Genomic DNA, 16,430 nt, shown 5'->3' with positions numbered 1-16,430 from the left:
TGAAGTTGTACATTTGTTGAATCTTAGATAGAAAAAAAAAAAATTGCTTCTCAAAGACACATTGCCCGTAGAGTGACAATTTGAGCTAGCATAACTGCTAAATTTCTAAAGAACAATCCAAGTCGATTAAGAGTTTAATATTACCTAGCAAACAGCTGTTGGCGTACTGCAGAATACCAATAAATTGTATCACTCTGATCAAATAAAGAGCTTAAATTGGAAGGCAAGAAATAACTATTATTGTAGACGTTTATTGTCATGTCAAAGGCTTTCTAAAATGGAGCAAATTGAACAAGTGAAAAAAAAACACACAGAACTTAATGATATTTCTCCTTAGTGAAGGCAAAAATCTCTACTTTGAATGTGAAATATACGAGCCAAGGTTTGCTCTCAACCAAAGTGATCAATAAACAAGCTTATTGTAGGAATAATAAAACCGCAAACACTAACGCCTTTCTATAAAGCTAATCTCAACAAATATCGAAGGACGTCACATAAAACATATGAGACCATAGCTGCTACTATATATAGTGAAATTCTATTTATTTTAAAATTGTAATATACCTAAGATTATTGTTTTCATTATCTCCAAACCCCTAAGGTTGTTCTATCTTCAACTCTATTTAGAGGGTCAATGATTTTCTACATTAAACTACAGCTGATACAGTCACAACTTTCATTTATAATATGGAAATCATTATACCTTCACATCACCAAACACTAAGGGTTAGCTATTATGTAGCCAACTGTTCACATTAGTGTCACATCTCCGGAGCCATGACAGCTGTGATGAATCATTACTGCTGTGATGAATTATGTCAGCTGTAATGGATCCGTCTTCGAATGGATCCCAATGAATCCTGATAGATTTCATTGATTGATAATGGGACTTGTCAGGTTTCCATTGGGTTATGGTATTTTTGACAACAAGAATTTAGCAGCAGACTTTTGCTGTTTTTGCCATCAGGGAGCAACAGGAATAATGTCATTGTGATTAGAGTCCATGGAATTGTGACTTATTACTTGTAAATGTCAAGGCTCCTGTTGTAAGGTCACTATGGGCTTACTATTCTGCTTAGTATTCCCTCATTTTCCCTTGTAATATAATCTTTCTATTATGTTCTATCCTTATGTGTTTATGTGGTGTTTCTAACACTTAAGGACATTATAGTAGTTTACCTTTTTTAGTCTATTTTGTTGTATTTTTGCCTTCTTTCACTTGTGCTTATTCTTCTTTTAATTTACACCTTATTTAAACATTTTTAGACATGTTTGCTTTTTTAATGTTGACATTGTAGGGCTGATTCATCAATTACGACTTTTTAAAAAGTCACTACATTTTTATATGCAATATTTTTCTGACTATTAGGGCTTGTGCACATGACTTGAACATATGTTATTCTATGGGGTCATATTGCACATGTCCGATTTTTTTCCTCGGACAGAGCTGGTCTGGAGAATACATCACTACATGACCAAGTTTGATCCAATATTCAGATTGCACTAGGCCATGCAAGTCAATGAGTCAGTGGAAAACGTCGGACTTCACTCGGATGACATCCGATTTCCATGGACTGACACAATGGAAAAGATGGAGACATTGTTTTTCTCCATCTTCTCATCCAAGAGAGAAACGAAACACATTATGATCACACTCTGATCAGAGTTTTTTATCTTAAACCAGCACGATCTGAGAAAAAAAATTGACATGTGCACGGCCCTTTAGCATAACATTGGTCAGACCGACAGTATGGTGATCTGCACGAACCCTTAAAATGATTAATTGATTCTAGATACCAGTTTAAATACAAATTCCCCTCTACATGTGGCCTTTTCTCGTCTGCTGTCAACCCGAATCCTTTTTCCTTCAATACCCATAGTTTAAGCTTGTTACCTATTCTGTATTTCAATGTTACATCAACTATCAAGACACATGCTATTGCTGTTCCAGAATGCAGCTTCCACAATTTCCACATTTTGCTCCTCTACAATTTCTTTAAACTGTAACCATTTAAAGTGAATCTGTCAGCAAGTTTTTGCTTTGTAATCTGACACCAGCATAAGGTATGGACATAGATCCATATTCCAGCAATGCATCATTTAGTTTACTGGCTGCAGCAGTTATGATAGAATCAGTTTTCTCCGCTGCAGATTGAGCTGAGCTCAAATGTTGAGCCTTGTATAACCTCACACACATCACTGATTGGCAGCTATCTGTGTACATTGTACAGTACAGACCAAAAGTTTGGACACACCTTCTCATTTAGAGATTTTTCTGTATATTCATGACTATAAAAATTGTACATTCACACTGAAGGCATCAAAACTATGAATTAACACATGTGGAATTATATACTTAACAAAAAAGTGTGAAACAACTGAAAATATGTCTCATATTCTAGGTTCTTCAAAGTAGCCACCTTTTGCTTTGGTGACTGCTTTGCACACTCTTGCCATTCTCTTGATGAGCTTCAAGAGGTAGTCACCGGAAATGGTCTTCCAACAATCTTGAAGTAGTTCCTAGAGATGCTTAGCACTTGTTGGCCCTTTTGCCTTCACTCTGCGGTCCAGCTCACCCCAAACCATCTCGATTGGGTTCAGGTCTGGTGACTGTGGAGGCCAGGTCATCTGGCGTAGCACCCCATCACTCTCCTTCTTGGTCAAATAGCCCTTACACAGCCTGGAGGTGTGTTTGGGGTCATTGTCCTGTTAAAAAATAAATGATAGTCCAACTAAACGCAAACCGGATGGAATAACATGCCGCTGCAAGATGCTGTGGTAGCCATGCTGGTTCAGTATGCCTTCAATTTAGAATAAATCCCCAACAGTGTCACTAGCAAAGCACCCCCACACCATCACACCTCCTCCTCCATGCTTCACGGTGGGAACCAGGCATGTAGAGTCCATCCGTTCACCTTTTCTGCATCGCACAAAGACACGGTGGTTGGAACCAAATATCTCAAATTTTGACTCATCAGACCAACGCACAGATTTCCACTGGTCTAATGTCCATTCCTTGTGTTCTTTAGCCCAAAAAAGTCTCTTCTGCTTGTTGCCTGTCCTTAGCAGTGGTTTCCTAGCAGCTATTTTACCATGAAGGCCTGCTGCACAAAGTCTCCTCTTAACAGTTGTTGAAGAGATGTGTCTGCTGCTAGAACTCTGTGTGGCATTGACCTGGTCTCTAATCTGAGCTGCTGTTAACCTGCGATTTCTAAGACTGGTGACTCGGATAAACTTATCCTCAGAAGCAGAGGTGACTCTTGATCTTCCTTTCCTGGGGCGGTCCTCATGTGAGCCAGTTTCTTTGTAGCGCTTGATGGTTTTTGCAACTGCACTTGGGGACATTTTCAAAGTTTTCCCTATTTTTCGCACTGACTGATCTTCATTTCTTAAAGTAATAATGGCCACTCGTTTTTCTTTACTTAGCTTCTTTTTTCTTGCCATGATACAAATTCTAACAGTCTATTTAGTAGGACTCTCAGCTGTGTATCCACCAGACTTCTGCACAACACAACTGATGGTCACAACCCCATTTATAAGGCAAGAAATCCCACTTATTAAACCTGACAGGGCACACCTGTGAAGTGAAAACCATTTCCGGTGACTACCTCTTGAAGCTCATCAAGAGAATGCCAAGAGTGTGCAAAGCAGTCATCAAAGCAAAAGGTGGCTACTTTGAAGAACCTAGAATATAAGACATATTTTCAGTTGTTTCACACTTTTTTAAGTATAGAATTCCACATGTGTTAGTTCATAGTTTTGATGCCTTCAGTGTGAATGTACAATTTTCATAGCCATGAAAATATAGAAAAATCTTTAAATAACAAGGTGTGTCCAAACTTTTGGTCTGTACTGTATATTGACAAAAAGCTGCTAATCAATGGTGTGGGTGTGGCTGGACTACAAGGCAACTTGTCCTGCAGTGATAATCTCCTGTTGAAAAAATACTGATTGCATTGAAACAGCAAACCACAGCCCAGTAAGTAGCAAATCACTGAAATCAGGATTTCTGTCCCTATATCACGATGTTCTCAGATTACATAGCAAAAATCTGGTGACACATTCCATTTAATTCACGTTGCTGTATATGGTTCCTATTAGATTTTATTTAGATGAATGTGCTTGCATTTTTTCTTCTCTATGCAGATAATGAATTTAGAATATAATAAATAATTTTTTAGCCACCTAAAATGCCTAACAACTTTCTAGGATAATAATGTTTCTGTCACACCGCTTCTAGAAGGTTTATGAACCGATAAGTCATAATGGGCATTGATTTATCACATTAATTATGATGAGTGATGTCTATTACCTTTCCTGACACTTGCACGCTGTTTTCTTGCAGGTTTGTGATGGCTTCAGAAATTTTCATATCGATAGGATCCATAACTGACTCAATATTGAATGGTCCCTCCAACCTGTCAGCAACTAGAAGCATAGCATCTGTCAAAACAAAAAAACAATCACAAGTTAAAGAAAGGTCAGCAGCAAAATCTAAGAGCCAAAACTAAAAGGTCACATTACACACAGAGCTCATTTTCGAACTGTGAATTAATTAAATCTTGACAATAAATAGATGTGTACACAATATTGCAAACACACCTGACACATCATCATACGTAGGCTTTCTGTAGAGTTGGAGATTAATTCCTCCTATGATTAACATGTAAAGCAAACAGTTGTCAACTCTCAATGCCACTTCACAACTTTTTTTTAAGATCATTAAATACTTTTTCCAGGTTGGGAATGTTCAAAAAGTGTCCTGCATACAGCATGTATTTTCTTGATATGTTTTAACTGTGCATTCAAAGTGAAACACTTCTTTTTGGCATCCTGTACGTTATTAATACTACTATTATTATTTTAGATGATGTGACCCAAAATGTATTACTAACTGTTGTAGTGCGATGGTGTTCACACTGTGCGGTAATGAGGCAGTGACCCAAGTAAAGTTCAACTTAAACATATTTATTTTTCCAAAACTCACAAATTAAAGGCAAACGGTATCCTCCGGTTTGCAGCTGGTTCATCAAAGAACATTCCGTTTCCAAACCCGTTGCCTTGGGCAACTATGCCGCTGTATCCCTCTGAGGTTCGTCAGAAGCTTTGCCTTCTTGGGCTCTGTGTTCAGATCACACAGGCCTATATTGCAGAGCCTCCTGCTCTGCAGCTTGCAAACACAAAACTGACACACCCAAACCTTTACTGCAGGTTTTAAAATGAATGCTGTGGACATGAGCCACATGCAAGACGCAGGCTGGAGGGAGTGGACCGCCCCACTGCCATCCTGTAGTTCCCTCCAAAAATAAAAGCACATGCTGGGTTTTCTTAAACCTGACTTGGTCAAATAGCTTGACCAAGTCCAAGCTTACTTTTATTTTGCACTGCAACCACAGGTGTGTCTGTGATTGCAATGCACTCCAGCGGGTTCAATATGCCTCTATACGCATCCTAAGGGATACATACCATCCCTTGCATATAATTCCCCTCACTGCCTCACATATCCCCCCTTTGTTCAAACTTGTGTTGTTGAACACTTGTCACCATACAGAGTGCCCGTTACAGGGCATCCACATTTCCCTGTGAATTCCCTGCTCATTGTTCCACCGAGAAACAAAAATTTTGCAGTGACACGAACCATCTGGTGACTAGAGCATTCCTTTCGTTGGCATTTCTCACCCATACCAAGGGTGAATGGTCCGTCACCAAGCGAAACTGTTGCCCGAGAAAATAATAGCATAGGGACTCCAAGGCCCATTTAATGGCCAAGCACTCCTTCTCCACTACGCTATAATTTTTATCTGCCGTGTTAAGTTTCCTACTCAAGTAGGTGACCGGATGTTCCTCTCCGATCACCTCTTGCAACAGTACCGCTCCTAGGCCTACCTCAGAGGCATCCGTTTGCATGATGAAGCCTTTCTTGAAGTTGGGGCTGGTGAGGACAGGCTGTCCGCACAATGCCAACTTCATGGTTTGGAAAGCTTTCTCCGCCTGAGGGTTCCACTGAACTATGACCGATTTCTTCGCCTTTAGGAGATCGGTCAGGGGTGCTGATCTCCCTGCAAAATTAGGTATAAACCGGCGGTAGTACCCATTAATGCCGAGGAACGCTTTCACCTGTTTAGTAGTCAAAGGCCTGGGCCAGTTTTTAATGGCCTCAATCAGTTTATTTGGGGTTTAATAACCCCACGGCCAATCATATACCCTAAGTACCGGGCTTTCTCAAGACCTATTGCACATTTTTTTGGGTTTGCTGTTATCTCGCGACTAAGTGAATCATCCACTTGTACCTGGGACAGGTAGGTATGCCAATCGGTACTAAAGATGATGATGATATCTAAATATGCCAACGCGTACTTCTGATGAGGCTCTAACACTATGTCCATCAACCTCTGGAAGGTGGCAGGGACCCCATTCAATTTACGGAAGTCATTACTAAATCGTAATGATCCGTCTGGCTTCAGAATCAGCACAATGGGGCTAGCCCACTCACTCCTGGATTCCTCAATGACTCCTAACTGGAGAATTTGTTTCACTTCATCCGCGATGGCTTGCCTCCAGGCCTCTGGCACACGGTATAGTTTCATCCGCACCATCACGCGAAGCTTGGTAACAATGTCATGCTGAATGACAGAGGTGCGGCCAGGTAGTTCCAAGAATACGTCCGTATTCTGCTGCACTAATCTCTGAGCCTCCCGCCGCTGCTGTTTAGTGAGTGTTACTTAACTTTTCATCTCTTGCGGCCTCCTCCCGGTCCAGCGTTGGAGGGTCTACAGACGAATCTGTAATCATACATTCCCGGTCTTTCCAGGCTTTAGGCAGATTTATGTGATATAACTGTTTGGGTTTCCTCTTCCCGGGTTGGTACACTCTGTAATTCACCTTCCCAACCTTTTCCCGGACTTCATATGGCCCTTACCACTTGGCCAAGAGCTTACTCTCTGCAGTGGGCACTAGTACCAATACCCGATCCCCTTCTTTAAAGGACCTAACTATGGCCTTTCTATTATATGCTCGGCTCTGCATCCAAGAGGTGTTCCTTGACTATGGGCACGACCGCCGCAATCCGGTCCTGCATACTTGCCACATGTTCTATTATACTCCTATGTGCGGTAGGCTCCTGTTCCCATGTCTCTTTGGCTACGTCCAGCAGACTCCTAGGATGCCTGCCGTAAACGCACCGCCTCAAGATGTTATGCCATTTCCATTTTTTTCAATATGTTTTACGCTGTATGTATGGAAGCATATACTGTAGATGTTCTTTATTATACCTAATAAATGCTTGCATTTTTTACTGAAGTAAGTGGCATGCTGGCCATCTTTTGGGGTTATACCTGTGCTTTGGAGTCAATTTGCCATGTACCCAGCAGGTAAACTAATTAGATTTTTTTTTTCTCATCGAAATGTGTAATTCTTCACTTTTTAGATGTATCTTTCTCCATTTACCTATTTATTACAGTGTCACTAACTAATCAGAAATTCACAAGAAAACCAGGAGTACAGTGAGGCTTTAAAGTTGTAAAAGCTCCTCATTGAAGGATCCTTATTAGAGATGAGTGAATTTATTTGAGAGGAATTAATTTCTCCTTGAATTTTACAAAAATTTGGATTCCTCAGATTATGGATTTTTTTCAATTAATTCTGAACAAATTCAGCTAAATGGCAGCCAGGAAAGACCCCAGAGCTTAATTCAGTTTGCATCGAATAACTTCACTACAAATTGAATTTCCCTGTAAAATCCACACAATTTGGTGAATTTGAATCTTGGCACATTTGATCAATTCTAATCATTACACGTGGCAAAGCTGCTGGTAGAGTGTAAGTGAGATGAGGAAGGATAGACTCCTCAAGGAATAAGAATGTCTTCCTATTGCCACTTGTAAGTTGTTACTTTGTACATCAATGTCTGACCTGTTTATATAGTTGTCCCTCCTTGTCAGTACACAAGTCTCTACAAGGAGAGTCATTTCCTTCCATCATGCCAGCCATTTTAGTGTGAATTATGTACACTGTGTAAATGGAAACCTACTAATATACAGTATATAAATCTACAAGTGATGAATGTAAACAGAAAATCAGTATATTAAATGGTATCACAAAATCCTTCAGTTTATATGTGATCATCAGTAAAATAAAAAGAGCACACATGTCTTCATTATGCATGGAAGTAATTCATTTTCCTTCCAGTTAATGTAAAATGAGCTCATAATTTCAAATGAACATCTGGAATAGATTGACAAAATTGATGCTATGAAGCAAAGGGCACATTATAGTGTGAAAAAAAAAGCCATTCATAAATCATCAAGTCAATATGTGTTATATGGAAATGGAAAAAAATCCCTAGAATACCTGGAGAATCTATTGCTGCAGAAAATGGTTTCATAAATATGAATTCACTTATTGTCTGCTCTATTGCAATGCTTTATGCAGTTATATAAAAAGAAAAGTTTTATTGTGTTCTACAGCGAAATTGGGCTGTGTATAAGGAGCGACTGAGGTTATGAGTATACCAGTGCTCCCACACCATTACTAGATTGTTATCATTTCCAAATCCACCAAGGCAATTGGTGTTTGAAAAAGGTTCTTCTTGGACCAAAAACACATTTGGATTGTAATAGATAGAGATGAGTGAACCTGAACTGTCAAGTTTCGTGTCCGAGGCTGAATTCTGAACGCTGACTTCTCCTGGAAATCCGTTTTACAGTTCTGGAGTCCAAGGAGAAAGAGAGAGAGAAAAGGGGAGAGAGAGAGATTTTCCAGCTCCAAAGTTCCTGTAACACTTGGAATATTGACAGCACAGAGAGAGTCTTCCCTTAACACTTGGGACGTTGAGAGGATAGAGAGAAAGATTTTCCAGCTCCAAAGTTCCCAAAACACTGAGAATGTTGACAACATTTACAAGGATCTTTTGTTGGTAAAAGGGTTGTCAACTACTCCTTCTTAACCGCCAAAGTGCCCCAGAAAACACACATACTCAACTCCAACTATTCTGTTCTGAAGGAATAGTGATTCCGCAGTTGACCTGTCTTCTGATTGGGTGCGTTGGCAACATCACAAAATAATATCATGTGATTGCCAGTAGACATAGTGCCAATATTGGAGGTGAGTATGTGTTTTTTTATTTTATCTGGGGCTCTTGAACAGTTAAGAAGGGGTTGTCAAGTAGTGAAGAAACTAAGTTCAGCTCACCAGTAATGCTTGAATCCAGCCCTGTCTGGAGCACAGATAATTATATTACCAAAACACTCCAAACTGGAGGCAAATAGAGCAATAAAAAAGACTGACATGTTTCTGGTGCGTCAAACACCTTTATTCATGGCTAAACGTATTGACACACCAGAAAAATGTCAGTGTTTTTTGTTGCTCTAAGCTGATATAGTTGCTGGTTGGAATTTTAACATGTATCAATACAGAAGATTTTTATGTCTGTGAGCTGGATCTCTCCTCCTTGCTTCCAGTTGTCAAGCAGTGTACCACCCCTTTTTATTGAGTTATTTTACTTGAATACTCTCTGGGAACATGAGTTCATCCTCAAAATGTAAGGGCTCCCATACACATTAGATTTTAGTTGATGGTAACAAATGTCTTTAACTAACAAAAGGTCAATCATTCAACAAACAATCATAATGCCATCACTTACATACACATTTTAGTCCCTATTGGTCAATACAGTTAATCAATCCACCCATAAACCAACAATAAATCCTGTTGATTTTTGTCTGATGCCCTACCCCAATGAATGATTGTTCACCAGTTGACAAAATGGATCACAACCAGTCAATCGTTAGTGATGTTTGACTGGAGATGTGAATTATGGCCAACTTGGTTTCAAAAGGCAAAAGTTGATTATTGGTCACTTACAGCTATTGGTCATTGGTTAGGTTACTACCAGCTAAAGCTCATTTTAGCTGAAATCATTTGTTATTATCAACTAAAGTCTAATGTGTGTAGGAGTGATGAAAAGTACACTTCCTACTTAAATGGAGTTCTCCAGAAAATGGAAAAAAAAAAAAATAAAGAGATGATGTTATAAATGATTTCCTAAATGACTATAATTCCTTAAAGACGCCTCCAGTTCTTTAGTTTTCCTTTTTTCATTTGTAATTCTCCTTTTTTCAAACAACTTCATAATTTTTTTATTTTTTAATTGACCAATGTACAAGGTCTTGTTTTTTGTGGGGATCCCACTTACTAGAAAAATTGCAGTGCAATATGCATGCTTGAGTGAATTTTGCTTTGCTTGGCCAGGTCCCTTTTCACCCAGAAGACAAGAAGTAAAATAAAACTTGTACACAGAAAAACCTAATTAGACAGTATGGAAAAAATACTCTTACTTTGTCAGTCAGAGGCCAAATACTTCTGACAACTTTACAAACACCAATACAACAAGAAATACTGCCATAAAATAACCTTATAGCAGTTAGATACCACATCTATACAGGAAAACTAGCCTGCAGACTATAAGAGAACTCCCTCCTGAGTGATAGCTGTAGCATCCATTCAAGAGCTGCTAAAGCTGCCACTAAGAAGCAGATGGGAGGACTTTATGAAGAACACCACCTGACATTTCCCATTACTAATTACGACAGATTAAAACTTACAATTCTAATTTATGCGGCTACAATTATCATCAACAAGGGGATTCTTTACCTGCTTTACACCTCACCCATCCCCACAGCACTCACATTAGTCACATCACTCATGCATTAGGTACATGTAACACACATCACTCACGTATTAAGGAACATATCACACACACATGTCTCTTACAAGTTTGATACATGTTACATAAATGTCATTCACGTTTTAGATACATGTGACATACACGTCACTCACAAATTAGACACGTATCAGCGCACACACGTCACTCACACATTAGATACATGTCAAACACATCACTCACACAGTAGATACATGCTACGCACGTCACTCACATGTTACATACATGTCACAATCATGTCACTCACACGTTAGATACATGTCGCATACCCGTCACTCACACATCAGACATATGCTACACATGTCACTCATGAATTAGATAATATATTTTTATTTATATAACACCAACATATTCCACAGCAATTTAGCATTAAATTGGGACATAGAGGGATACACTACATTTAGAAAGGACAGGAAAGACAAAAAAGGTTGGAGGGGTGTGTATATTCATAAGATCCAACATAAAACCTGTGCTCAATGACAACATTGGGGGGAGCTGTGACAATGTAGAGTCAGTCTGGGTTAACATATGGGGATGAACATAATGGAAAGCTGTTAATTGGAGTTTGTTACAAGCCTCCTAATATAGCTGAACTGGTAGAGAACGAAATGCTGGAACAAATTAAAAATGCAGCAAATAATAATAGGGTCCTTATTATGAGGGATTTTAACTATCCAGATATTCAATGGAACATACAATCTTCCAGTTGTGCTAAAAGCTGCAAGTTCTTCTCCACATTTCAGGACAATTACCTCTCTCAGCTGGTAGATGATCCAACCAGGAGAGGTAATCTGCTGGATCTGGTGCTGTCAAATAGACTAGATACAATTTCAGATCTACAGGTCCAGGAGCATTTGGGAAACATTGACCATAATATGGTAAGTTTAAATGTAATATTCAATAAAATATTTCAAAAAGGAAATGCAAAAACCTGGAACTTTAGGAAAGCTGATTTCAGCAAATTAAGGGACGAGCTTAATCTTCTAGACTGGGGCCTTGTCACGGTAGCTGGGGATACCGAATGTAAATGGGGCATGTTTAAAGAATACTACTAGAATCCTGTAGAAAATTTATACCTTCTGGTAATAAAATGTCCAGGAATAGAAAGAAACCATTATGGATAAATACGACAGTGCAAAGTTTAATAAGACAAAAACAAAGGGCATTCAAAATCTTGAAGACCGAGAATACAGTTATAGCATTTCTGGAGTATAAAGACCTAAATAAGAAATGTAAAAAATAAATCAAGCTAGCAAAATTATCTACAGAGCAACAAATCGCCAGGGACATTAAATTAAATTCCAAAATTTTCTATGCATACATCAATGCCAAAAAGAGAAAATCAGATGGTATCGGCCCCTTAAAAGACGATAATAACAAGATAATTATAGAGGACAAAGAAAAGGCTGAGATATTAAACAGACACTTTTCAACTGTGTTCACCAACAAACAGTCTGTTCCAGGGATCTTTCAACAGGTCAAAAATCAAAGTTCATCACCTGATATCACTAGTTTAACACAAAAAGAAGTACGCCTGTGTCTGAGCAAATTAAACATTGACAAATCCCCTGACCCAGATGATATTCAGCCATGGATACTGAGGGAATTGAGCTCAGTAATTGACAAACCACTGTAACTTGTATTCTTAGACTGTCTTGTAACAGGGGTAGTGCCACAGGATTGGAGAATAGCCAATGTTGTACCAATATTTAAGAAAGGAAGAAGGTGGATCCAGGTAACTACCGTCCGGTAAGTCTGACATCAGTAGTGTGGAAAGTTTTTGAGGGCATCATAAGAGATTACCTGCAGAGTTATATGACAGAGAATAATATAATATATGATAATCAGCACGGATTCATGAAAAATAGGTCGTGTTTAACCAACATGTTGGGTTTCTATGAGGAAGTAAGTGCAAATCTGGATGTTGGTAATGCGGCTGATGTGATTTATCTGGACTTTGCAAAGGCCTTTGATACTGTACCACATAGCAGCCTTATGCTGAAGCTACAGAAGCAAGGACTTGGGGAGACTATATGTAGATGGGTAAGGAATTGGCTAAATGATAGGAAACAAAGGGTCGTCATAAATGGTACTTTCTCAAAATGGGACATAGTTAGCAGTGGAGTGCCACAGGGATCTGTGCTAGGACCGATTCTTTTTAACCTCTTTATTAATGATCTTGGGGATGGGATTCAGAGTAAAGTGTCAGTTTTTGCTGACGATACCAAACTATGTAGGATATTAAAATCTGATCTTGACATTACGATATTGCAGAATGATCTGGATAAGATGACTGAATGGCAAACACTTGGCAGATGAAGTTTAATGTAGATAAATGTAGAGTAACGCACCTAGGACGGAGTAATTATATTGCTGCATATACATTAAATGGGAGTATACTCGGGATTACAGAACAGGAGAAGGATTTGGGTATTTTGGTTACAAGTTAGCTGAGCAGCAGTACTCAATGTCAAGAAGCAGCCACAAAAGCAAACAAAATTTTAGGATGTATAAAAAGAGAAATAAAATCCCGCTATCCCAACATATTGTTACCCCTTTATAAATTACTGGTGAGGCCACATCTCGAATATGGGATTCAGTTTTGGGCTCCACATTTTAAAAAGGATATTCAGAAGTTAGAGTCAGTTCAAAGGCGGGCAACTAGATTATTACAAGGGATGGAAGGCATCTCATATGATGAGAGGTTGAAAAAAGTTGAGCTTGTTTAGCTTAGAAAAACGACGCCTCAGAGGGGATCTCATTTACATGTATAAATTTATGTGTGGTCAGTACTAGCGACTAGTAGTCAGGACTAGCACATGACTTATTCCTTCCAAAGACCATACTAACGACCAGGGGGCACTCATTACGGGTGCAAGAAAGGCAATTCCGGCACCTAAACGGGAAAGGGTTCTTTAAAGTCAGAGCAGTCAGACTGTGGAATGCCCTACCACAAGAGGTAGTAATGGCAGACACTATAACAGCTTTCAAAAAAGGGCTGGATGATTTCCTCGATACAGGTAACACAGTGGGTTACAGTTTAATTAGGCAAAGTATTACACCTATAGTAGTATATTTGATCCAAGGTTCTTGTACTGATCGCCTTTTCCAGGGGTGAAGAAGGAATTTTTCCCCGTGATGCAAATTGGCTGAATGTGTCTTGGGGTTTTTGCCTTCTTCTGGATCAACAGATTTAGGTATAGGGATTTTACTAATACCATTATGAGAATCATAAGAGTAATACAAAAATAAAACTAATTAAAAAATTATAAACTGGTTCATTTGTAATTGTAATAGTGCAGTAATAATAAAAATGGTAATAATACATTTGTCAGGCCTAGTCCCAGTAAGTTAGTGTAGTGTTAGTGTAGTGAGTACAATTAGGTGAGAAAGGTTGAACTTGATGGACCTAGGTGTTTATTTAACCTACTTTATTATGTTACTATGTAGTATATAGAGAATAAAGACGTTACCGAGTAACACATAGTTCAACAATTACAGGAGTTGAGAGGGCCCTGCTCGCAAGCTCACAATCACATTAGATACTCTACATGTCACACATGTCACTTACATATTAGATACATATTGCATAAATGTCACTCATGCATTAGATACATGTCACATACCATCACTCACACATTAGATACATGTCAGACATACTTCACTCACGTAGTAGACAATATTAGGTACATGCTGTACACACATCATACACATTTCAAAATACAATTACAGGACAATACTACCCACAGTACCTGTCTTTTTGCTGCTATGACATTATTAACCTCACTGTAATAATCACAAGGATCCTTGTCCATTTTGGCTTCTCCCATACATTATGGTGAGCCCCACCCAAGGGAAGCTAAAAGAAAACTTTTCCCTATATGTTTATAGGAACTGGTGAATAGTATTTGTCCTGGCTAAGATCCTGCTAGTTCCAGTCCTTCTTCATTCTCTACCCCTCCCCTGCACCCATTGAATTTCTTTTATGCTCCATCCTCCTGTCCCTTACTATACAGCTGCCTATATTGTCTACTTTACTTCTCTTCTTGCTTTCTAGCTGTGTTTGCTCTTGTACTGCTGATTTCTCATTTTCACTTTGTGTTCCTGCAGGGTCTGGGATCATCTTCTTGAGTTTCTGCCTCTGCTGGCACACACCTGACCTAAACACTGATAATGGGGTGTCGGCAGCTGGAATCCTTTGCTCACCTGCTCCGTGCAGTTGTTGCATTGCTGTCTAATGGCAATACAAGAGACTGAAGGAGACAGAGCTAATGCAATATCAGGCCCAGCAGCCCATGTTGTATCAGCCCACTGGGAATCTGCCCGGTGATGCTGATTGTTAGTCCTGGCCTGGCTGTGAGAATTTGCAGTAGGAAGCTGATGGATCCTCTTTAATAACGAATACACATGAAATTTTTGTGTCTTTAACTAACAGTCTGTTTGCAAACCCAATGGCACAATGAATATGTAATAACCTTAAGTACTATGATAGTAAAAGGCAGAAAACACAAACATTACAAAAAAGTATACTGCGGTAATCAATCTAAGGCATACGTACAGTATGTCATATTCACCCCATCATACAAATCAGCTGTAATGTTAATATAGGAAATATAATCAAACAATATGTTACATTAAATCAATTCATTAATGACTGTTACCACACCAGATGTTCAGACAAGCTCCTGATTAGTGTGCATATTCACTAAGGAGATAACAATTAACAATTTTGACAAAGATTGCAGAGCCGGCCTGAATATTCCCAGGTGTAGACATTTTCTGCTTTACAGAAATACCATGTGGGATGAAAGGTTATAACTAATGACATAGAGCTAGAAAGGTAAAATCACTGGATATTCTTGAGGTTGTAGTTTACAGTTTAGAAATACTTTTGCTTCATATGTATAAAAAAGAATCTATTTGTAATGTTGCACACTGTACTATAATTTCTAAAGTTGTTAGAAACCATCTAGAATTGTAATATTAAGATAAATTCTAGGATAAGAATAAATGAAAGAAAATATTCACTATATGAAGATACAGTACCTCTCCTACAGATACATTGAAAACTAATGAGAGAGAAAATTAAAAGTCATCTGCAGAATAGGCCCAACATTAGAGAGGACCTGCTTCCCACCTGAGATGTCTGTTTTGGTAAATTATTGTATTTTTCATGAAAGAACAAATCTAGGGCCTCTTTTCTTTGACCTGAAAATTGTGACATCGCTATATTATTCCTCCTAGAAATGGATAAATACATTGAAAAATTTGTGATAATGTGACACCCAGCTGCGCTTGGTATCACAGATCCTGGAAGAGTGCATTGATGGATTCCTCCACAAGAGGCCCCCATAACCATTCACACATCTCCACCTTCCACCTCAGACCAGCAGAGGGAGCCCGTTAGGGATATAAATAGGGAAGGTGGAGCCAGGCAGTTCAGTTCCTCTGAAGAGTTCCTGCAGTAGAGAAGCCGGAGAGAGGTTAGTCTGCAGAGGAGCTCAGTCTAGTTTAGAGAACTCAGCTAATAGTTCAGTAGTGGAGCACAAGGCTCCTGCTAGCTAGATTCAGGGAGCTCAGATAGAGCATTAGGTGTGCCGACGCCATAAGATCGGTGAAGCGCGGCAAGCTGCCGTTAGTGTGTATAGCCTAGTGAGGGCCCGAGTAGGCCGAAGGCGAGTGGAGAGTTAGTACATAGGGGGCAGAGGAG

At 39.1% G+C, this 16,430-nt stretch overlaps 1 protein-coding gene across 1 annotated transcript in view; it reads right to left on the bottom strand.

Moving 5' to 3' along the window:
• The window catches only part of GPC6 (glypican 6), a 1,373,797-nt gene that overhangs the window by 179,810 nt on the left and 1,177,557 nt on the right, over positions 1 to 16,430 (bottom strand). Inside the window, exon 5 of the mRNA XM_073664138.1 lies at positions 4,313 to 4,443. Coding sequence (XP_073520239.1) covers positions 4,313 to 4,443 — 131 coding nt within the window. The remainder of the gene's footprint in view (positions 1 to 4,312; positions 4,444 to 16,430) is intronic.

This window comes from Phyllobates terribilis, unplaced genomic scaffold, assembly GCF_046119375.1.
Source record: "Phyllobates terribilis strain yellow unplaced genomic scaffold, ASM4611937v1 Scaffold_2__4_contigs__length_985480577, whole genome shotgun sequence".
Taxonomy (NCBI): Eukaryota; Metazoa; Chordata; class Amphibia; order Anura; family Dendrobatidae; genus Phyllobates; species Phyllobates terribilis.
This window is presented reverse-complemented; position numbering and strand designations above follow the sequence as displayed.